Genomic DNA, 24,438 nt, shown 5'->3' with positions numbered 1-24,438 from the left:
CAGACAGGTGGGACAGCGCAGGGCTTTCCTGAGGGTTGGATTTGGAAACAAACAGAAAGAACAATGCGGCCCTCCAAGACCCCCTCCTTGCCAAGGCCTCTGTGAAAACACTTGCTCTCCTCCTTCATCTGCTCCAGAGGACCTCCCACCTCAGGGCACACAGAGGATACAGGCACATGTGTGACGGGGCCAAAACTCACAGCTCTGAACGATGCGTCCAGGGGCCAGTGGCCAAAGCAATGCTGCAGGAATAGGTAGAGTTTCTGCTGGACGAACCTCGGGACAGCGGCCCTGCAGGGGATTGGGAGGGTCACCTGCTGCTTGCCCAGTAAGGAGGCCCTGCTCACAGGTGAGCCCGTGGCTCCCATCAGTGAGGGGCAGCTCTGCCGGGGGAGAGCACTGGGCACCTGCAGGAGGTTCAGCCCCATTCTTCAGAGGAAGAAACCAAGGTTCAGAGAGTTTAGGGAACATCCCAAGGACACACAGCACGCAGGCGGCCAAGTCAGTGCCGCTCCTGCACACACCTCACCTCAGTCCCATACAAACAGCCCACTCTGCTGGCCCTGATGGGCCTGGCAGTCATGGCTGCCCCAGCTCTTCTCCTGACAGGGTTGAAAAAGATGAGATGCAAGAGATGGAACCACAATGGGGCCTCTCTGGCCAGTCTGGAGAGAGAGGCTCTGGGAGCCAACTGGGTGGGGAGAGAGGGCACCTGCCTAGGCCTGGAGAGGCCTCACGTGCTCTGCGAGTGGAAAGGGACTCCCCTCACCCTGCCCTCCATGCCCTGGGGAGAGGCTGCTGTGGGCGACACCTTAGGAGGGGAACGCAGGGGAGATAGCAGTGGTGAGAAGCCGCAAGGGACATCTACCGTTTGAACTCCTCCAGGGGACTGGTGGCATGGGAGTGGGCAGAGGGCGAAGCCTGCTCTGGCTTCAGGCTGTTGGCAAAGGCGTGCAGGTGCTTCAGCAGCAGGCGCACCACCAACACATGCTCCTCAGTAGGTGTGAACGATTCCTAGGTGGAGAAGGAGGGTGAGGGCCTGGGAAGGACGTGGCACCCACTAGGCCTCCAGGTCTGACCACATCCCGCCCTGATCCGGCTGCTCTGCTTCCCCGCAGGAGGCACGAGCCAGGTCGGGAGTGGGGCAACTCCCTGGGGCACCGCTATGCCTGGCACCCAGCGGACGTGCCTTACACTGCTTGGTCTGAACTCTGACCAGCTTGTGGTAGGGAAGTGCTTGGCCCAGCGCCCACACAGCCCACCCTGGGGAGGCTTCACTAAGACAGACACATCTGCAGAGGGCCCCCCAGCCCTGCTTCTGCACCGCTGCAAGCCCACAGTGGGTGGCACAGGCTGTGCCCTTGGGCACTGGTGCCTGTCTTGATCCTCAGGGCAGGAGAGAGCCAGCATCACCCCAAGCTCTGGATCCAGGGTCTCCCACCAGCCTCCCAAGTGTGTGCAGAAAGCACATGGAACCCAGCTGTGGTGCCTCAGACCTGTAATTCCAGCACTTTGGGAGGCGGAGGCGGAAAGACCACTAAGAAGTTAGAGATTAGCCTAGACGACACAGGGAGACCGGGTCTCTACGAAAAATTTTAAAAAGTTAGCTGGGTGTGGTGGTACACACCTATAGTCCTAACGACTCAGGAGGCTAGGGTGGGAGGATCACTTGAGCCCAGGGGTTTGAGGCTGCAGTGAGCTAGGATTGTGCCACTACACTCCAGCCTGGGTGACAGAGTAAGACCTTGTTCAAAAATAAGAACCCTATGGCTTCGCTTTCCTCCCCAAATCCTTCCACCTGCTCCTCATCCTGGACACAGCCAGATGAGAACTCAGCCCAGCAGAAGCCCCGGGCGTCACTTCCTCTGTTGCCCAGGGACCTGTGGTCAGGAAAACTCCAAGACAAAAGCACAGTCAGGGATATCAGGCCAAACTTTTTTTTTTTCCTGAGACGAGGTCTCCCAGCCTGTCGCCCAGGCTGGAGCACAGCGGCACTATCTCGGCTCACTGAAACCTCCGCACCCAGGTTCAAGCGAATCTCCTGACTCAGCCTCCCGAGTAGCTGGGACTACAAGTGTGTGCCACCATGCCCAGCTAATTTTTACTTTTAGTAGAGATGGGATTTCACCATGTTGGCCGGACCTCAGGTCTCCCAAAGTGCTGGGATTACAGGCCTGAGCCACTGTGCCCAGCCTAGGCCAAACTTTGATTTGTGACATACAAGCAGGATCCTGGAGATCTAGCTGGAGAGGAAAGCCTTTTTGGTGGCCATGGGCTTCCTCCGGTTGCTTAGCATTGGGAGGGCAGGTGGGAGCATTAAGAGTTGACGAAGGCAGGGGAGTTAGGGTGCTGAGGGCAGAGCCCTGAGTCTGAGTGGACATGCTCGCCTCTCCACGCTTGTCCCCCAGCCCTTTGGGCCTTCATACATGTGTGTTGGTGCAGGGCCCAGCCTCCGGGTGTATCCTGGGATGCTGCAGACCCTGCACGGGCCACTGCCCATATCACTGCCCACTCAGGTCTCCCCGTCAGAAAACTGTCCCCACAGGTCCAGGTGACAAGCCCCAGAGATCAGTGGCTGAGTCTGAAGATGGAGCTACAGGGTGGGAGGCATTTTCTTCTTTTTTTGAGACAGGGTCTCACTCTGTCACCCATGCTGGAGTGTAGTGTCGTGATCTCGGCTCACTGTAGCCTCTGCCTCCAGGGCTCAAGGGATCCTCCCACCTCAGCCTCCCGGGTAGCTGGGAACACAGGCACACACCACTACACCAGGCTAATTTTTGTATTTCTTTGTAGAGACAGGGGTCTCGCCATGTTGCCCAGGCTGGTCTCAAACTCCTGAGTTCAAGCAATCAGCCTGCCTCGAACTCCTAAAGTGCTGGGATTACAAGCGTGAGCCATAGTGGCTGGCGATTTTCCTCTATCTATCTGTATCGCTAAGTCTTTGGGAATGAATTTGCATTGTTTTGGAAGAAAGGGCCGGGTGCAGTGATTCACGCCTATAATCCCAACACTTTGGGAGGCCAAGGCAGGCAGATTACTTGAGGTCAGGAGTTTGAGACCAGCCTGGCCAACATGGTAAAACTATGTCTCTACTAAAAATACAAAACTTAGCCGGGTGGGTGGCACGTGCCTGTAATCCCAGCTACTCAAGAGGCTGAGGCAGGAGAATCACTTGAATCTGGGAGGTGGAGATTGCAGTGAGCCGAGACCATGCCACTGCACTCCAACCTGGGCAACAGAGCAAGACTCCGTCTCAAAAAGAAAAAAAAGAAAAGACGGAAGGAGAAAAGTATGAGACATGATACCTGTACCTATACTGACAACTAGAAGAGCACCAGTGGGTGGGACGTTAGACCAGGGTCTTTCTCCTCCTCCAATCTCAGCCCAGGCCCTCCCTCCAACCCTGGCCTAGGATCCTGAGCCCTAACATCCTCCCTGTGGCTCAGGGGAGGGGACGACCTCCACATGGGAACTGGAAAACTGCTTTCCCCTGCTGGTGCACTTGCCCCACCTCACCTGGTCCTTCCGAAGGATCGGAGGGCCCACTGTCCACCCCTGCCCCCGGCAGTCACCCGGAACCCTCTCAGGCTATTTTCCCACAGGTGTGCTGAGCCAAACTCCTCCCTCAGCTCGGCACCCCTCCTGGGCCATGTTCCCACATGGAGTCCCTGGCCACAGTCACACCTGCTTGCTTAAGGATGTGCTCCCCAAAGACCCACATTTCCCACTGGGCTGAGACTCACAGCACCTCAGCTCACCCCACCTAGGTCTCGCTGGTCACCCCTCCCACCACGGGGTTTACCAGATGCTTTCTGGACACTGTCCTCCCTCCCTGGCCCAAGCCCCCTCAGGTCCCTCCTCTCCTCTGGAGTGGCTCCCGCGGTATGAGGCACCCCCATGTGCTGTGGCCGCCATCCCAGCCCAGCGGCGCTCAGGGGCCAACACGTTTTCTCATCTTGTGCTCTAATTCCTGTTCAGTCATGGGTGCTCCTTCCCAGGTGAGCGGGACAGATCACTGGCCGTGAGCAAAGCCTGTCTCCCCTGGCTCTCACAGATTCCTCTGTCATCCCTGAAGTCCCCTACAAGTCTGAACTCTGTTTCACTGACCTCAAATCCATCCACACACTTGTCATTTCTGCCTAGGCAGCTACAACCTCTGTGAGGTCACCACCCACTCTAATCCGCCTCTGGAGGTGTGTGTGAGTGGCCAGGGCTCCCCAGGTGACGGCCAGGTCCTGGCTGGACTGTCAAGGACGGACAGCTTCTGTGGGCTATAGGGTCAAGCCCTAGGTCCTTCCCACCCCCCCACCTCACACGCAGGCTCTGGGTCGCAGCACCTCCAGGCTGGGTGACAGTTCCAAACAAGGCAGAACCCACACCACCCGTAAGTCCCAGGCCTCTGCGTCTTCAGCTCCTTCCTGAGCACCAGACCCCGCAGAGTGCAGTGAACCAGGCCACTGCTGAGGCCTGAGGACTCCAGTGTTTCAAACCGGGGCCAAGCACGGGGCCTCCAACACCGGAGAGCCTGTGACACCTCCACTGGCTGGGAGCCTGGACAGCCAGGGCCACCCGCCTTGTTCTGCCACACAGCCACCAGCCCCACCCCCAACCAAGCTAGACTACAAAGCCACGGGCCAGGCCAAACTGGAGGCTGACCCCTGCCTCCCCCAGACACAGGGGCTTCGCTCTGCTTGGAACTAGCCTCTGAGTCACCAGCGGCCGGCCCCGGTGGCCCCTTGCTTTGCCAGGCATGGACATGCACTCTGGGCAGGGGGAAGGGAACGAATGAGCCAGTACTTGGTAGGCGTGGAGGGCCTGGAGGCTGGGTTGGGCGGGGCTGTAGAGGGCGCTGGAGACACTGAGTCGGTAGTGCAGAACCTCCAGCTGAGACAAGGAACAGAGAGATGCCGGAAGAGGCAGAAGAGCAGAGGACAAGAGGAGGGGTGGGGAAGGGGAGAGAGAGAACCAGACACGGGAGGGGGAAGCGGAGAGAGAAAGAAAGCAATGAGAACAAGCCCAGGAGTGAGGAGAAAAAAACAAAAACAAAAGCACGGTCAGTGACAATCCAAACAACTGCAGTCCCAGCAGCGCGGGCCAGCGCAACACCCCCCTCCGAAGCCAGGCCAGGGCTGTGGCCACACTCTCCTCAGCTCTGGAGGCCAGGGCAGATGGACCCTCCAGGTCACCTGGTGGCCCCTCAATACTGCTGGGGCCTAAAGGCCTCTCTAGCTCATCGGAAGGGCCCAACTCACTGCCCTTCAGGATGGGACCCATTCTCCCCAGTGACTCTGAGGTCACTGTGTAGCACGTGCACACCAGAGCCCTCCAAGAGCCCAGGGCCCTCGCTGGGACATGCTGCCCGTCTCCAAGACCTCAAGATCCCGAGGCCCAGAAAAACCCGCGGAGCATGTTCCAGGAGGAGGACTCTGCCCAGAAAAGACACGTGGAACTGACTGGATTCCCCTGGATTGTCTTAAGAAATTTACCAAATTGGTATAAGACATGATCAATTCCTATGTGTCTAAAACTCAATCAGTGTCCCCTCCATGTGGCTCTCTGAGAACTGAGGGCGAAGACAGTTCCCCAGGGGTAGCACAGAGACGAGGAGCACAGGCTCAGGCCACCAGGCCCTGCCCTCCCCCCCACAGTACGGAGGTCAGCTAAGGGGGTGTGCACACCAGCTCTGACTCCTGGAGGCAGCCTCTCCTACCGCACCAGAAACTCCCCCCTCCAGACACAGCTGAGGATCTGGCCACAGCCACACACCCAGAGGCAGCAGGAACCTGAGGCTGAGCTGGTTCCTAGCCAGGGCCCTCCAACCTACTGCCCCGCAGCACCACGGCCTGCCGAAGCACCCCTCAGCCCAGTGCAGCCAGAGCCAGCCTGGTACACATCCTGCCTCGCCAGCAACATGCCTCCTGCCCAAGCAGCGCACCCACTGGGCTCCACAAAGGAGAGATCAGAACACTCGCCAGTTACCATGACACACAGAGCAGGGAGCGAAGGAGCAGGGCAGGGAGGTGTTGCCCTCCACAGCCTTCCCCTGTGCCAGACCTGGGGCTCAGGGAGGAATCAGACACACAGTTCCCCAGTGTGTCTCTGCCCTTGCTTGCAGGAACACAGTGGCCTGCAGCGCCATGGCCATCCTTACTGCCCACAGGGCCACTGGGGAACAAGCACGCATCCTGGACTCAATCAGGGTGAGGAGGATGACCCCAGGAGCCTCACTTCCTGCATCTGAAAATAAGGGCTAGCGGGGACAGACAGGGATTTCTGCACAGCAGTATGTGTAGCACAGGCCTGCGCAAGCGGCAAGAGCCTTGGGGGACACAGACCTCTATAGCTGCCTTTCTCTGGCTCCCACCCACCAAGTTTTCTTGCGTTTTGTGTTTTGCCTGAACTGGAAGAGGCGAAGCATCCCTGGGGACTTGGTTCAGCCACTGAAGGTATTCTGAGCAGGGCCCACCCACCCCAAGGTCTGGCCCAGAGGAAGCGAATGTGGGGAAGAAGGGAACTGCACCTCCTGCGCTCCACAGGGACAGCCCCCTGCCCTTCCTCTGACCCGTGAGGACACAGAATCCTCACAGGTGACAGCCCAAAAGAGTCTTTCTGGCTGACTCTGGGAAGTAGGTGTGCTTCCACTCCCTCAGAAGGCAGAAGGAGCAACCGGAACACAATGCAGTGTGGTGGCCCCTGCCCCTGCCCCTGCCAGGCCACGCCACGCCACGCCACACGCACTAGTGCTGAGTGAGGGACCCAGAGCCCCACGGGAGGAGCAGGCCTGGGGAATAACCAGGCCCCCAGGCACCAGCCAGGGACATGAAGCAAGTCTGCTCTGGAAGCAGGGAGGGGGCTGCAGGCTCTCTGTGACTCAGGAGGCCCAAGATGGGGTCCTCAGCTTTCCCCCATTCTCCACCCCTGTGATTCTGAGGGTGAGGATTTGGGGGACCCTATGCTCTGAGAGAGCCTTCACATGGCAAAGCATGGGGCCCTGGAACTGGCTGTAGAGACTGTGGCAGAAGCAGACCCACAGCTCTTCACCAGAACCCGAAGAAAAGTGACAGGATGCTCCTCTGAAGTTTAACTCCATCACCCACATTCTGGAGGAAGCCCTCAGTAAATCTGTCAGTGACACAGTCAAGGTTTCCCAAGCATAGTGATGCACAGACGCCACATCTCAGGCAAGGGCCCAGATAGGCATGAGTCAAGCTGCTCCATGGAGGGTGACTGACTGGAGATCTAAGGTTCACCTAGCTGCTTTCTCACTCTGCCCATTCCGGTGGAGGGGGGGCGGTGCTAGCTCCAGGAACAGCAACAGCAAGAGCGACCCAGGGCCTCCGCCACCTCCAGGCATCTGCAAGCAGCGTGTTGCCCCGAGAACGAGCGGGGAGAGGAGAGAGGGAGGGAGAGGAGGCAAGCCAGGCTGCATGCAGGGGGGCACCAGGTGCCACCCACCAGGAGAAGGGCTGCTTGCTCATGCTCTGGAGGAGGTGGGGGAGTAGGGGGAGCAGGCAAAGGAGGCTCCAAGCCACCCCTTCATGGGAAAGCACAATGCCACTGCTGATGGTCGAGGAGACAGACGAGAACGTGGCTCCCAGAGCATCGAAGCTCCCCCACCCTCAGAGCAAGAGCATCACAACCTCATCTGTTCCCGCTGCCAGGGAGGGGGCTCAGGAAGCTGCACAGGGTGGGCCCTGGAGAGGCCAGACCTCCAGTCCTCAAGTGTCTACACGACAGGGTGCAACACCCCCTGCCCGCCACCAGGAACGAGAGAACGATGCCCACTTCTTATTCAGCTTCTGAGTGACAAGTGGGTGGTGGGTTTCTGCTTCCCACCGTTCAGTGTGTGAAAACTCACTCAGAGGCAGGATAAGCAGCAGCAGGTTGAGCAGGGTCAGAAGCAGGAGGTGGGAAGAAAAACTGTGGAAACATACCTTGGCGTGAGGGGACTGCATTTTTTGATACATCTCCAAGGAATAGTGATGAAGCCACATTTCAACAAAAACCTGCAAAAAAGCATTAGCTAGTCAAACATTCTCAACAATGGTGCCAGACTGTTCAGTGGGGAAAGGACAGTGCCTCCAACAAGCAGAGCTGGGAACACAGAATATCCACATGCAGAACGGTGAAGCTGGGCCCTTCCTTCACTCCATCGCCAAAATATAACTCAAAATGCGTAAGCGACCTGAGGACAAGAACTAAAACCATAAACTCTCAGAAGAAAACATGGGAGAAAACTTCATAACACTAGATTTGGCAATGGTTACTTAGATATGACGCCCAAAGGACAGGCAACAAAAGGAAAAAAACAGACAGTTAGACTTCATCAAAATCAGCACTCTTGAGCATGAAAAGATACTATTGATAGAGTAAAAAGGCAATCAACAGGCACGGTGGCTCAGCCCTGTCATCCCAGCACTTTGGGAGGCCGAGGTGGGTCGATTACCTGAGGCCAGGAGTTCAAGACCAGCCTGGCCAACATAGTGAAAATCTCTCTCTACAAAAAATACAAAAATCAGCTGGGTGTGTTGGGGCATCACACCTATAGTCCCAGCAACTTGGGAGTCTGAGGTGGGAGGATTGCTTGAGCCCAGGAGTTTGAGGCTGCAGTGAGCCAAGATTGCACCACTGCACTCTAGCCTGGCAACAAAGTTAGAACCTGTTAAAAACAAAACAAAAAGGGCTGGGCACAGTGGCTCACGCCTGTAATCCCAACACTTTGGGAGGCCAAGGCAGGTGGATCACCTGAGGTCAAGAGTTCGAGACCAGCCTGACCCAACATGGAGAAACCTCGTCTCTACTAAAAATACAAAATTAGCCGGGCATGGTGGCACATGCCTGTAATTCCAGCTCAACTACTTGGGAGGCTGAGGCAGGAGAATCGCTTGAACCTGAAAGGCAGAGGTTGCGGAAAGCCAAAATCGCGCCACTGCACTCTAGCCTGGCAACAAAAGCAAAACTTGGTCTCTAAAAAAAAAAGAAGCAACTCAAGTATCTATTGAGAGATAAACAAACAAACACAATGTGGTACATCCACACAATGGAACACTATTCAGTCTTACAAAGCAAGGAAATTCTGATACATGCTATAACATGGATTAATCTTTGTCCATTATGCTAAGTGAAGCATGCTAGTCATACACAAATAAGCACTATATGCTACAAATACTCTGGGTATGAGATCTAGGAGTCAAATCCATAGAAACAGAAAGCAGAATAGTGGTTACCAGGTGCTGGGTGGGGAATTGTTTAATGGTTTGATTTCTTTGTTTTTCATTAAAAGAGATAGGGTCTCACTATGTTGGCCAGGCTGGTCTTGAACTCCTGGCCTTGAGCAATCCTTCCCTGCTTGGCCTCCCAAAGTGCTAAGATTAGAGGTGTGAGGCCCCTGCGCCCGGGCTGGTTCAGTTTCAGTTTTGCAAGAAGAAAAGCATTCTGGAGATTGGATGCACAAAAACATGAATATATTTAACACTACTGACTGTACACTTGGAAATGGTTAAGACAATAAATTTTATGTTATGTATATAATTAAAATTTTTTTCTTAATTAAAAAAACAAAAAGGGCTGGGCAGGGTGGCTCACGCCTGTAATCCCAACACTTTGGGAGGCTGAGGCAAATGGATCACTTGTGGTCAGGAGTTCAAGACATGGTGAAACCCCATCTCTACTACAAATGCAAAAATTAGCTGCGCATGGCAGTGGGCACCTGGAATCCTAGCTATTTGGGAGGCTGAGGCAGGAGAATCACTTGAACCTGAGAGGTGGAGGTTGCACTGAGCCAAGATTGTGCCACCACACTCCAGCCTGGACAACAGAGGGAGACTCCATCTCAAAAAAAAAAAAAAAAAGCTTTGGTCCAGGACACAGCAGTACCTTCCAGTTCGGCCCTATAAGCCCTGTGTCACCATCTCCTGCCCTCTTCACAGCCAGCACAGCCCACAGTCCACACAGCCAAGAGTCATCTGGGCATCACAGTCCCCTCTGTGAACAGGGGCAACGGCTCTTACCATTCCACCCTGCGAGGATGCTGTGAAATGGTGTGGAGGCTTCAAAAAGCGCAGCACTCCAAATCCTAGGAGTTACACACAAGGTGGAAGACGGAATCCTATCTCATCTACAGGCCAGGCTGTCAACAGCAAGGCTGTGGCTACCAAGTCAGCCCCAGGATCCAGCGTCAGAAGCAGCACCTGCTGAAGCTCTCTGATGTGTGCCTAGAAGACACAGTCAGGACCTGGGAGCTGGCCAGCACTCAGTGAGTGAGCCAGCCCATGCCATCCTGACAGGCTGCAGCCCCTCTGGGCAGACAAGGAAATCTGACACCTACTACTTGGATCCCCTGAATCAATGGAAGGCCTGTGAAGGCTGCACAGACCCCTCACCATTCAGTGTCATAAAAATGCTACTGGGGCAGGGCTTAATATCCACATAATGGTAATCACAGGAAACATCTCCAACAACACGGGAGACGGAAACCAAAAGACTCTGCGACAATCATATCGCCACAGGCAAAACAAAACGAATTCCATGGACGGGGATCCTGGGATGAAAAGCACCATCAATGACATGTAAGTTAGAAGGGTGGGTAGATTTATTTTCATGTTTTCTAAATCGTCATTGCAGGAAAATACCAACAATTTAAAATCAGCCCCAGGCTGAGGGGCCATCTCTGGGACTCTGTCCCACATAGTGGAAGGTGGCGAAACAGTTTCTTTTTTCTTTTTTTTTTTTTTTGAGATGGAGTCTAGTTCGGTCACCCAGGCTGGAGTGCAATGGCACGATCTCAGCTTACTGCAGCCTCCACCTCCTGGGTTCAAGCGATTCTCCTGCCTCAGCCTCCCGAGTAGCTGGGACTGCAGGCATGTGCCACCATGGCTGGCCAATTTTTGTAATTTTAGTAGACGTGGTTTCACCATATTGGCCAGGTTGGTCTCAAACTCCTGACCTCAGGTGATCTGCCCACCTTGGCCTCCCAAAGTGCTGGGGATTATAGGCGTGAGCCACTGAGCCTGGCTGGCTGAACAGTTTCTTTTGACCAGCTCAACTCTCACCTGGAGCAGAGTTTCAGACCTCCAGATCTCATGGGAGGCGGGGTCTGCATTCACAGACGTCTGATGAGAGATGTGTCGCTTCAGGAGGCTAGTGTGGTGGAGGCCATAGGAAGCAAAGGGCATGGCTGGTGTCCTGAGGGAGACACAGAAACAGGCCCGAATTACAGGCTCCTGCTGGCCTAGCCAGGGGCAATCTGGATCTCAAAATCAAGGAGAGCAGGAACAGATTACAAGTTGCTCAATAGCGCAATGCCCCTCCTCCCAGTCCCTGATCACACTGATATACCTGAATAAATCAATAGCACAGAGAGAAGTCCTCCTTACCACAGTGACCACTGACCCACTAATTAATGAAGGCGGGATGAAGTTAGAGAACCACCATTTGGTAACTGCCCTATTAATAGCTAATTTGGTCAACCTCAACAGCGAGGTTGGGCATAGGGGCTCACACCTGTAATCCCAGCACCTTGGGAGACCAAGGCAGGAGGATTTCTTGAGGCCAGGCATTTGAGATCAGCCTGGGCAACAAAGTGAGAATCCATCTCCACAAAAACATTGAAACATAAAACAGCTGGGCCTGGTGGCATGTGCCTGTAGTCCTAGCTACTTAGAAGGCTGAGGAGGAAGAATGGCCTGGGCCCACAAGTTGAGGCTATAGTGACAAATGATCATGCCAACTTCACGCCAGCCTGGGGTGACAGAGCAAGACCCTGTTTCTAAAAAATTAAGAAATTTCCAGCCTGGGCAACATGGCAAAATCCTGTCTCCACAAAAAAACACAAAAATTAGCCAGGAGTGGTATGCCTGCCTGTAGTCCCAGACACTTGGGAGGTTGAGATGGGAGGATCACTTGAGCCCAGGAGGTTGAGGCTGCTGTGAGCAGAGATCGTACCACTGCACTCCAGCCTAGAGTAAGAGAATAAGACCCTGTCTGCAAATAAAATCAATTTGAAAAAAGGGGAGAATCAAAAGTGGATGTTAATACTAGTGATAATTACATAGTCTCCATACATCTTTCAGGTAAATCCTCGTTATCAATTTTTTTTTTTTTTTTTCTTTTTTTTTTTGAGACAGGATCTTATCCTGTTGCCCAGGCTGGAGTGCAATGATGCAATCACAGTTCACTGCAACCTCAACCTCCTAGACTTAGGCCTCCCAGGTAGATGGGACCAACATCACCATGCCTGGCTGGAGTGCAATGGCACGATCTCAGCTTACTGCAGCCTCCACCTCCTGGATTCAAGCGATTCTCCTGCCTCAGCCTCCTGGAGTAGCCGGGACTGCAGGCATGTGCCACCATGGCTGGCCAATTTTTATATTTTTAGTAGAGACGTGGTTTCACCATATTGGCCGGGTTGGTCTCAAACTCCTGACCTCAGGTGATCTGCCCACCTCAGCCTCCCAAAGTGCTGGGGATTATAGGTGTGAGCCACTGTGTCTGGCTGGCTAAAACAGTTTTGTGCTGTGTTGCCCAGGCTCTCACTATTGATGTTTTTTTGTTTGTTTTTGAGATATGATCTCACTCTGTAGCCCAAGCTGGAGTATACAGGCATGATCTTGGCTCACTGCCACCTCCGCCTCCTGGGTGCAAGCAATCCTCCCACCTCAGTCTCTCAAGGAGCTGAGATTACAAGCGCACGCCACCACGCCTGGCTAATTTTTAAATTTTTGGTAGAAATGGGATTTTGCTACATTGCCTGGGCTGATTTCACACTCCTGAGCTCCAGTGATCCGCACACCTCAGCCTCTCAAAGTGCTGGGATTACAGGTATGAGTCACGGTGCTCAGCCTCGTTACTATTTAATCTGGGCACAAAGTAATTATTGCACAGTGAAAAAACCTGACCGACACCTTTTTTCACCCGCTGATAAAGGGCACTTGGCAAGGACCAGGTGTCCCACTACGGTACTCCTGCCAACAAAGCCTGTGCTAGGCCTAGTCACCAGCAAATACCAGACAGCCTAAGGGGTGGCACATGCTCTGGAGGGGTCAAGGTCAGGAAAGACAGAAAGGCAAGGGACCATTCCTGACTGAAGGGGACTAGAAATATCACTGCATACAGTGGGTGAGCCTGTGAAACATCACTGCACACAATGTGTGGCCTGGTGGCAATACTAACTTTCTAGTGTGGTTATAGTCATGGTTATACTGTGACTATATAGGATAATGCATTCGCTTCTAGGAAATACACTGAAATATTAAAAGGTCAAGTAGTGTTATATCCTTTAGCTTACTCATATTGGCTTAGAGAAAAAAACACATACAATAGAGGTCGAAAACAACAGATGCAGCAAAATGTTAACAATTTGGAAATCTGGGTGAAGGGTCTATGAAAGTTTCTTTTTTTTTTTCCGAGATAGGATCTTGTTCTGTTACCCCAGGCTAGAGTGCAGTGGCACACTCACAGCTCACAGCTCACTGCTCCTGGGCACAAGTGATCTTCCCACCTCAGTCTCCTGAGTAGCTGGGACCATAGCTGCACATCACCACACTTGACTAATTTTATTTTTTGTAGAAATGAGGTCTCCCGACGTTGCCCACACTGGTCTCGAATTCCTGGTCCCAAGCGATCCTCCCACGTTGGCCTCCCAAAGTGTTGGGATTACAGGCGTGAGCCACCGTGCTCGGCCTGCAAGTTATTTTTATCATGCATGGAAACTTTTCTGTAAGTCTGAAGTTATTCCAAAATAAAAACTTAGGTGTGGTGGCTTGCACCTGTAATTCCAGCTACTTGGGAAGCTGAGGCAGGAAGACTGCTGAAGCCAGGAGTTCAAGACCATCCTGGGCAACACAGCAAGGCATCCCCATATTGCTGCAAGAAAAAAATTTTTTTTTTACATTAGCTGGCTGTAGTGACGCATGCCTGTAGTCACTGAGGTGACAGGCTGGCTTGAGTGATGATTGTGCCACCAAGTGATGACTGTGACACTGTACTCCAGCCTGTGTGACAGAGTAAGACCGTCTTTAAAAATACGTAATGGCTAGGCCAGGAGTGGTGGCTCACACCTGTAATCCCAGCACTTTAAGGGGTAAAAGTGGGCAGATCACTTGTGGTCAGGAGTTCAAGACCAGCCTGGTCAATATGGTGAAACCCTGTCTCTACTAAAGATACAAAAATTAGCTGGGCGTGGTGACAGGCACCTATAGTCCCAGCTACTCGGGAGGCTGAGCCAGGAGAATCACTTGAAGCAGAGACAGCGCCACGACACTCCAGCCTGGGCAACAAGAGCAAGACCCTGTCAAAAAAAAAAAAAAAAAGCCCACAATGGACCAGTGTGGTGGTTCATGCCTGTAATCCCTGAACTTTGGAAGGCTGAGGCAGGAGGATGGCTTGAGCCCAGGAGTTCTAGAGCAGCCTGGGCAACATAGCAAGACCCATCTTACAAAAAAATAAAATAAAAGCTGGGTGTGTGCATGCTTACAGTACCAGCTACTTCGCAGGTTGAAGTGGGAGGATCACTTGAGCTCAGGAGGTCAACATTGCAGTGAGCTGTGATCACAACACTGCACTCCAGCTTGGACAACCAAGCCAGACACTGTCTCAAAAAAAATTTAATTTAATTTAATTTAATTTTAAAAAAGGCTGGGCACAGTAGCTCACACCTATAATCCCAGCACTTTGTCTGAGGCCGAGGCAGACGGATTGCCTGAGGTCAAGGGTTTGAGGCCAGCCTGGCCAACATGGTGAAACTGTTTCTACAAAAAAATACAAAAAATAACCGGGCATGCTGACCTGTGCCTGTAATCCCAGCTACTCGCGAGGCTGAGGCGGGAGAATCGCTTGAACCCAGGAGGCGGAGGTTGCAGTGAGCCGAGATCGTGCCACTGCATCACTCCAACATAGACAACAGAAAGAGACTCCGTCTCCAAAGAAAAAAAACCCAAACCATACATATACTTCTTTTTTTTTCTTTTTTGTGCAGTGGCGTGACCTTAGCTCACCATAACCTCCGTCTCCTGGGTTCAAGTGATTCCCCCGCCTCAGCCTCCTGAGTAACTGGGATTACAGTCAGCTGCCACCATGCCCAGCTAATTTTTGTACTTTTAGTAGAGACGAGGTTTCACCGTATTGGCCAGGGTGGTCTCGAATTCCTGACCTCAGGTGATCCCTCCGCCTCAGCCTCCCAAAGTGCTGGGATTACAGGCACCTGCCACCAGGCCCAGCTAATTTTTGTACTTTTAGTAGAGACGAGGTTTCACCGTATTGGCCAGGGTGATCTCGAATTCCTGATCCCAGGCGATCCCTCTGCCTCGGCCTCCCAAAGTGCTGGGATTACAGGTGTGAGCCACTGCTCCCAGCCTACATATATAATTTCTAAAAGAAAAAATTAAATTAAAAAACCCAAAAAGTTAAAACAAGGCATCAAAAACCGCTTGGCAGCTGGACTGTGCATCTGAGAGGGTGTGAATCTGCCTCGCCTCCAAGCCCTCCACAGGAGCAGCAACATTTCAGGGTCAGTGATCACTGCCACCAACCGGGCACGTCTCCTCCCTGCTGCTCCCTTTCTCCCCTCCACCCTCTGGGGAATCTGTCCACATGTGTGAACTGGACGTAAAGGCCTGGCCTGCCTTGCATATGCCAGCAGATCTGGGGTGGGCCAGCATCCGCAGGAAGGGGCCTGCATGCAGCTTCCCAGGGAAGGCGACGGGCCAGTGAGATTAAGGATGGTCAGAGGTGCATAGGCAGCTGCTGCCGGGGCAAGAGGGTCTCCTGGGAAGTCGGCCAAGAGGCCCTGCGTTAGGGCCCACTGAGGACCCATGACAGCCAGGCATGAGAGCCCCTGGTTTGCACTCCCTACCTGTGCAGGCGGCCATCAGGCCTAGCCTGTTTAGACTGGCACAACAGGCTCTTTGGCCCAGGGCCTCCCCTTCGACCTGCTCCGGGGCCCAAAGAGATTTCCATGTTTTTTGCTCACAGGACAACCTTTCCACCCTGCTCCCCGGCTCAGACACTGCCCGTGGGGAGGGCTGCTCCATGCACAACACAACACATTCCCATGAAGGCCAGGGAGGCCTCCAGGGACCTGAGAGCTTCAGTGATGGCCAAAGACACTGAAAACTAAGGACAGATTGCCCTCCACACTGCCCCCCCCATCTGTGCTAAGACAGCTAGGGGTGGGGAATGAGGCATAAGAAAAATTGGGGAACCCCAGACAAAGGGTGACAACATTGTCCCCGTGGGCGATGCAACTGACCAGGCTTACGGAAGAGCCAGGTCTTAACAAAGGGTAGCCTTACCTGGGAGGTGGTGAGGGGCTGGTCCCCCCTGGGCTGGAGGAGAGTGGCGGGGGCACACTGCCTTCGGTGGGCAGGAACCATGACAGGTACCTGTCCACCAGGATGAAATAGGCACAGTCTGAAGTACGGACGTGGAGGGACACAGGGAGTGGCTGGAAAACCAAGCTAGTTGTTAGCATGGGCTCTGGACGCTGCCTGGCCAACAAGGGCAGGGAAGCCCTGGGCCATGGTCCCACCTCTCCCAGCTAAAGGCATCCCTTCCCTACCTTTTGAGTGATGAGGCTCAGGGCAAAGAAGAATATGTAATACTCGAACGGATCTGAGGGCAGCGTCAGGGCCAAACAAGCAGGGCTGATGAGCAACCCCCACAGTGTCGAGTGCTGGGCCACCCACAGCCTCCCTACCTCAGGGCCACCAAAGGATACTCAGGGCCAGGTTCAGGCCAAGGCCCCCAGTAGGGGTGAACTGGACCTTGTTGTGGTACAGGGGACTGTCAGGGAGGATGCACTCCTGGATGGACGCCTTCACAGGACCCTGCAGAGAGAGGCAGTGAGGCTTGTGGGCAGGTGCTGGTGCGCAGTGCCCAATACGCAGTGCCCCACACGCACAGCAGCACTTTGGGAAGGCCGCTGGGGAACAGACCCACACACAGAACCCATCTGTGGGGACAGTGCCCTGCCTCTCAGCAGTGCCTGAACAAGAGTCTTTGCTTAGAACTTCTCCTACCATCTCATAAAAAGCTACAGACAGCAAAGTAGCAGCCATGCAATACCCATTTCCTTTGCCTCTCATACCCCGGGAACAAATCACTCCTCAATTTGCCCTCAGAGGACTGGAGGAGATTGCCCATCACCACAGGGCTGTGCAAGGCCCACTGCCCCGCGCACCACTCTCACCACTGTGGTTTACTTACAGGCAGGTAGGAGACAGGCAAGTCAAACTTATAGTCTTCAGCTTGAAGCTTATAAACCAACTTCATCATTGGGCCACTGAACATGAAATTGAACAAACACACAAAAAAGCAAATGAGCTGCAAATTATCCTGCTTTGATTGCTTCTCAATCGTAAGAAATTCAGAGAGTGGTTTAAAGGTGGAATCACCGTGAGGAATCACCCAGCCTCTCTCCGGTGACGAATCTACCTACCCAGGGTCAAGAAATTCCATCGCGATGCTGTACTCCACAGGATTCACACGCCCTTGTAAGCAGCGGAGGTTCCAGCCAATGAGGACACCATCTAGACTGCCAAAAATGCTCTCTACCAGCCATGGGAAGATGGTGTGCAGCTCCTGAAACAATGTGTGGTGAGGCCGCCGGCAGGACCAGCCCCTACTCCTGCCGCAGCTCTAGTTCTGCACTACCTGCTGCCTAGCTCCCTCTGAGGAGGCCACTCCCTGGCTGAGACTATGGGATCAGTCCTGCACCCAAAGGAATCCTGGTGCCAACAACAAGAGCAGCTTTGGGTTCTTCCAATGGGGTACATGGCATACCAAGCAGTGCCGCTTTAGACTTGGGCCAGTTAAGTAAGTCAGCCTCCAATCAAAACACATTTTTTGTGTGTGATACAAGACTAAATTAAGAAAAAAACAAAAAATAAACAAACAGAAACAATGAAGAAAATTAAAAATAAAATAAAATAAACAAAATACATATGTTTTGAGACAAGGTCTCAGTCTGTTGCCCTGGCTGGAGTGCAGTGATGCAATCATGGCTCACTGTAGCCTTGACTTCCTGGGCTCGAGCAGTCCTCCCACCTCAGTGTCCTGAGTAGGCACACACCACCACACTCAGCTAATTTTTAAATTTCTTGTAGAGACAGGTTCTCAGTATGTTCCTAGACTGGTTTTGAGCTCCTGGGCATAAGTGATCCTCCCACCTCAGCCTACCAAAGTGTTGAGATTACAGGCATGAGTCACCGCCCCAAAAGATTCTTTAGAAAGTGTTGGAAACTTCTGACTTGAAGGACGCTCTATTAGAAAGGAAAGCAACATCCTTCCCAGAGTGAAGCCCCCAAAACCGAACTGACCTATTGCCATTTGGTACGAACTCCTTGTCTAGGCCGGCTTCCTGGGCTTGACAATTCCAGGTGTGATTTAAATACATATTTTTTCATTTACATCAGGGTTTCTCAACCTTGGTGCTATTGACATTTTGGGCTAGATACTTCTTTGCCGTAGGGAGCTGTCCTGTGCTTTGCAGGATGTTTCCAGCAACCCCGGCCTCTACTTCCTAGATGCCAGTAGCACACACTCCCCATCTACCTCCAGATGTGAGAACCAAAACTGTCTCTGACATTGCCAAGTGTCCCCTGAGGGACAGAGCACCTGTGGCTAAGAACCCCTGATCTGTAAGTCCACATGTTTAAATGCGTCTATCACATAACGGTCATGATAAGGGCCAGCACTCTGTGCCAGGCAGTGCTTGGGGTTGGGGCAGGGAGGGAAATTAGGAATTATAATAAAGTTCTTCAAGGAATGTATAAGACATGCTCCAAAGAGAGACATTAGCAGAGCTATACCTTTGCTGGAAAATCCTCAATGACTTTCACCAAGTCTTGGCATTGCTGTGCAAAGGGCTTATTTATAGAGTCAGCTTTCAGGCTAGCCTAGGAGATAGAACAAAGCAAAAAAATCACGAGGACATTCACTCTGCAGCTTTTCGTGATACTCTGGCTTGAGTCAAATAGAAATCCAAGCAATGGGTTGAGTCAGACACAATCACTGGCCTGCTTTCCCAGCCTCTCATGTGCGTCAGTGGCCCAAAGAGTCCTACTAGGAGAGGCCACAGTTCGATGCTCTCTGGACCCGGAACTGTCGGGCTTGTTTCCCAGTGCCCCTCAGAGGGCTGCACATGAAGAGAACAGGACTGACTTCTGCCAATCCTTAAGCAGGGCTGGCCCCAGAGCCGGCCCCAGAGCCAGAAGAGGATCTTGATTGTGTAAGGGCACCCCTTACAAACCAGAGTACCACTGAGTTTGTACACATCAACTGGAAATTTCCAACCTGATGGACCACCATGATGACACCATTGTGATCACCAATAAGAACGCCCAATAACATTAGGGATATGGCAGAAGCTCTCTTAAATGAGCTGTTCTTTATTCAGTAGACAGTAAATCCACTAAACTAATTATCTTAAAACACAGGGCAGACAAAAATTATAGATGGCTTCAGCCAAGTAGACACTAATCATGAAGGCAATGGAGAGACCAGAAAAGACTCAGGACAAGGACTAATGAAATCTACCTAGTCATGGGATGTGAGGAAAGCACCCTGACTACAAGGAGAAAAAGGGCATCTGTGCAAATAGATTAAGATCAGGAGAAACGGCTAAGAATTTCAACCCAGAGAGCTCTGCCAAAGGACATCTAAGGCCTTGTCTACCTCCAAATGAGGGTGGATTTCACAGCACTTGAGAGAGACCTGAGCCATGGGCCAGACCTGCTGACTCTAGTGGGGTGCACTGAGGAAGAATGTCCTTCCACATAAATGTTTACAAAAACACCTCCGAAGAACTAAAATTAGGAACTTTCATCGCCAATACTTGCCTCATACCTAACTTCTCACTTCTCAGTATCATTTTTTTTGTGTTCTTTTTGAGTCTACCATGTTGCCCAGGCTGGTCTCAAACTCGGGCTCAAGTAATCTTCCTGCATCAGTCTCCTCAGTAGCTGGAACTCCAGGCATGAGCTACTGTAACCAGTTCTCAGCATCATGTTTAATACTTAAAGTGCAACCTAGCAGCCCCCAGCACAACAGTGTCTCCATTTTTCACTGATGACTGTTATGACTGATTATTAGAATGCTTCATATCTATTTAAGAATTTACAGGTCATGAACATTCTGATATGCATCCTTCTCACTTGCTCCTCCTCCTCCTCATACCCTTGGGAAGTAGAGAAAATAGAATTTGAATGAACTTGTATGAGAAAACCCAGAGCACAGAGGGTGCGTAACCCCAAGGTCCTGTAGTAATTAAGGAGGCACAGTCAAGCTTAAGGAGTCTGGCATTGTTTCCATCACATGCCCCTAAAAAACAACCACTACAGAGTTCTTCAAGTCAGTGGGAAGAACACTCAAGTCCCACAGCTACAGAACTATGGCCACACTGACACTCATGCAAGCAGCTGATACTTACCAGTAGAAAGCTGGGCTGCTGGAGGTGAGGGAACGCCATAGCAGCCTCCAGTGGAGAGTTGAAAACGGCCTTCTTAGCAAGCCACTGTGGAAAAACAAGGACAAAAATCTCAACATCTGCAACACAGCAGAATCTTTTTATATTAGTTTTTGAGAGACAGGGTCTCATTCTGTTGCCCAGGCTAGAATGCGGCAGCACAATCATAGCTGACTGCAACCTCAAACTCCTGGGTTCAAGCAATCCTCCCACCTCAGGCTTCTGAGTACAGGCACATGCCACTATGCCCGGCTGATTTTCTTCTTTTCTCTTTTTAGAGACAGGGTCTCACTACGTTGCCCAGGCTAGTTTGTCAGGCTATGATGCCCAGGATCCTGGCCTCCACTGATCCTCCTGCTTTGGCCTCCTAAGTGTTGGGGTTACAGATGTGAGTCACTGCACCTGGCCCTAATAAAATATTACATAGTTTCACAATGCCCAGGAGAATATCTGTGTAACGCAACACACATTACATTACCAATTCTCATGTCTTATTTATTGATTAGAGACAGGGTCTTGCTTGGTCGCTCAGGCTGCAGTACAGTGGTGTGATCATAGCTCATTGCAACCTCAAATTCCTGAGCTCAAGTAATCCTCCTGCGTCAGCTTCCCAACTAGCAGGGACTGCAGGCAAACATCACCAAGCCCAGCTAATGTTTGTACTTTCTGTAAAGATGGGGGTTTCATCATGTTGCTCAGACTGCTCTTGAACTCCCAGACTCAAGTGATCTATCCACCTCAGCCTCCCAAAGCACTGGGATTACAGGTGTGAGCCACCACGCCCGGCCAGCAATTCCCATCTTTTATGGAAACGCTGTTCTCAGCTGGGTGCAGTGGCTCCTGCCTGTAATCCTAGTACTTTGGGAGGCTGAGGCGGGAGGATCACCTGAGGTCAGGAGTTCAAGACCAGCCTGCCCAGCATGGTGAAACCCTGTCTCTACCAAAATACAAAAATTAGCCAGGCATGATGGCAGGTGCCTATAATCCCAGCTATTCAGGAGGCTGAGACCCGAGAATCACTGGAACCCGAGAGAAGGTGGTTGCAGTGAGCTGAGATCACACCACTGCACTCCAGCCTGGGAGGCTGAGCAAGACTCCGTCTCAAAAGAAAAAAAGAAACACTGTTCTGCAGCCCACAGTGGCCAGCTTCAGAGCCAAGTTGTGGCGCTGAATTCTTGCTACTGCTCGTACAGCATTTGTCATATACCAGGACTCACTCTAAGCGCTCTCTCTATATCTTCTCATTTAATCCTCAGTGGTAAGAAAAATTCTAAAGATAGCAGCCCAAGATTCCTGACCCATTTGTTCAATCAAATACTCATCTAGGTGCTGCTGTGACGGCATTTTGCACATACAATTAGAGTCTTAAGTTAGTGGACCTGAAGTTACAGAGTAGTCCCCAGCTGACAGCCAGCAAGGAAACAAAGACCTTAGTTCCACAACTACAAAGAACTGGATTCTATCAGCAACCCAAATAAACCTGGAAGCAGCTTCTTCCCTAGAGTTTCCAGGTAAGAGCAAAGCTGCCAACACCTTGATTTTAGTCTTGTAATGCACAGCTGAGCCTGCCTGGACTTCTGCATACATAACTATGAGATAATAATGGGTGCTGGTTTAAGCTGCTAAGTTCGTCATACAAGAATAGAAAAACCATCCTCACAACAACCCTATGGGTACAGATGTACTATGACTGCAGGTCAGTACAGATGATGAAGGAGAGGCAGATATGGGATAACTCACTCACCCCCACCCAGCTACTAAGTGGCAGAACCAAGATTCCAATACAAAGACCGCCTCACAAAACTCTGAGACAGGCACAAATCCCCTCTATATTACCTGTGCGCTATGCAATGAATGGAGGCTAAGAGCAAGCTCTGCCAAGGGAGCCTTTGAATAAACCATCAGAAAACTAGGATCAAAGGCTGGGCACTGTGGCTCATGCCTGTAATCCCAGCACTTTGGGAGGCCACGGTGGGCACATTACTTGAGGCCAGGAGCTCGAGACAAGTCTGGCCAACATGGCAAAACCCCATCTCTACTAAAAATACAAAAATTAGCCAGGTGTGGTGGTGGGCACCTGTAGTCCCAGCAACTCGGGAGGCTGAGGCATGAGAAATGCTTGAGACCAGGAGGCGGAGGTTGCAGTGAGCCAAAATCGCATCACTGCACTCTAGCCGGGGTGACAGAGGGAAACTCTGTCTCAAAAAATGAAAAAAAAAAAAGACAGAAAACTAAGACCAGCTTTCCAAATTCCCACCTCTCAGCCCACTGAGGTCAGAAATGAAAAATGCTCAGATCTAGACTTCACAGACAGGAAGTCTGCCAAGTCCCACTGGTGGGCTAGTTACAGTTTTCCTGGCCCAGCTCTGCCCACTGCACAAGTAAAGGCACTGGGGTGGCACCTGGCAGTCTGTGGAGGAAGAAAGGCTGGGTGTAAAGAGGTCATGTAGGCAGTTGCAGAGTGAGAGGAGACAGGAATCTCTGCCTTTGTGCCACTTGGCAACAGGAATATCTCCCAAGATTTTTCAATTTCTTTCTTTTTTTTTTTTTTTTTTTTTTTTTTTGAGACAGAGTCTCACTCTGTCGCCCAAGCTGTAGTCCAGTGGCCTGATCTCAGCTCACTGCAAGCTCCGCCTCCCGGGTTCTCCCCATTCTCCTGCTTCAGCCTCCTGAGTAGTTGGGACTGCAGGTCCCCGCCACTACACCAGATAATTTTTTTGTATTTTTAGTAGAGACTGGGTTTCACCGTGTTAGCCAGGATGGTCTCAATCTCCTGACCTCATGACCTGCCCGCCTCGGTCTCCCAAAGTGGTGGGATTACAGGCGTCAGCCACTGCGCCGGCCTTTTTTTTTTTTGGACAGTCTCACTCCATCATCTCACTGCAACCTCCACCTCCAAAGTTCAAAAGGTTCTAGTGCCTCAGCCTCCCGAGTAGCTGGGATTACAGGGGCCTGCCACCAAGGTTGGCTAATTTTTCTATTTTTAGTAGAGGCGGGTTTCCCTATGGTGGCCAGGTTGATCTCAAATTCCTGACCTCAAGTGATCCACTGCCTCAGCCTCCCAAAGTGCAGGCTTTTTCAATTCTTTTTTGAGATGGAGTCTCGCTCCGTGGCCAAGCTGGAGTCCCCTGGCGTGATCTCGGCTCACTGCAACCTCCAACTCCCTGGTTCAAGCAATTCTCCTGTCTCAGCCTCGAGAGTAGTTGGGATTACAGGCACATGCCATCACACCCAGTTAATTTTTGTATTTTTAGTCAAGACGGGGTTTCACTATGTTGGCCAGACTGGTCTCGAACTCCTGACCTCGTGATCCACCCGACTTGGCCTCCCAAAGTGCTGGGATTACAGACGTGAGCCACTGTGCCCCGCTGCTTTTTTTCTTTTCTTTTTTTTTTGTTTTTTTTTGACACAGAGTCTCCCTCTGCACTCTGTCACCCAGGCTGGAGTGCAGTGGGGCGATCTCAGCTCACTGCAACCTCCGCCTCCCGGGTTCAAGCAATTCTCTGCCTCAGCCACCCAAGTAGCTGGGATTACAGGCGCCCACTACCACGCCCGGCAAACTTTTGTATTTTTTAGTAGAGATGAGGTTTCACCATCTTGGCCAGGCTGGTCTTGAACTTCTGACCTCGTGATCCACCCGTGTCGGTCTCCCAAAGTGCTGGGATTACAGGTGTGAGCCACCGAGCCCGGCCTCAATTCTTAACCTAGCTATCAATTGCAGTGTTAAAGAAAAACGCCTCAGTCCTAAGGCACTTGATCAAGACAACACTGCACTACTGCAAAATGATCAAAGCAGCTGTGGACTGTTGGATAAGCGCGGAGCTCTAGCGGATGATGAAGTGGAGAGCATCTCTGCTCAGAAGAAGCTTTCATGGGCAGCGACCGAAAGAATGAGGCCCAGAAGAATTTCTAGTAAATTTCCAAAAGAGGATATTCCAACCCGGGAATTCCCAAGAAGTGTCTCCCACACCCCTGTT

General features: G+C 52.0%; 1 protein-coding gene across 2 annotated transcripts in view; it reads right to left on the bottom strand.

The window, feature by feature from the left end:
• The window catches only part of SMPD4 (sphingomyelin phosphodiesterase 4), a 30,390-nt gene that overhangs the window by 4,961 nt on the left and 991 nt on the right, over nt 1-24,438 (bottom strand). The window contains exons 2-13 of one of the 2 annotated variants that reach the window (XM_007964559.3): nt 20,426-20,509; nt 18,807-18,893; nt 17,435-17,577; nt 17,203-17,278; nt 16,715-16,823; nt 16,556-16,608; nt 16,290-16,441; nt 11,052-11,184; nt 7,935-8,006; nt 4,798-4,884; nt 869-1,014; nt 201-291 (exon numbers count right to left, since the gene is read on the bottom strand). In XM_007964559.3, coding sequence (XP_007962750.3) covers nt 201-291; nt 869-1,014; nt 4,798-4,884; nt 7,935-8,006; nt 11,052-11,184; nt 16,290-16,441; nt 16,556-16,608; nt 16,715-16,823; nt 17,203-17,278; nt 17,435-17,577; nt 18,807-18,893; nt 20,426-20,464 — 1,188 coding nt within the window. In that variant the 5' untranslated portion in view covers nt 20,465-20,509. The remainder of the gene's footprint in view (nt 1-200; nt 292-868; nt 1,015-4,797; nt 4,885-7,934; nt 8,007-11,051; nt 11,185-16,289; nt 16,442-16,555; nt 16,609-16,714; nt 16,824-17,202; nt 17,279-17,434; nt 17,578-18,806; nt 18,894-20,425; nt 20,510-24,438) is intronic. The other variant, XM_037987078.2, reaches the window with a different exon arrangement.

This window comes from Chlorocebus sabaeus, chromosome 10, assembly GCF_047675955.1.
Source record: "Chlorocebus sabaeus isolate Y175 chromosome 10, mChlSab1.0.hap1, whole genome shotgun sequence".
NCBI lineage: Eukaryota > Metazoa > Chordata > Mammalia > Primates > Cercopithecidae > Chlorocebus > Chlorocebus sabaeus.
Note: the sequence above shows the minus strand (reverse complement) of the source record. Positions and strands in the feature narration are given on the sequence as shown.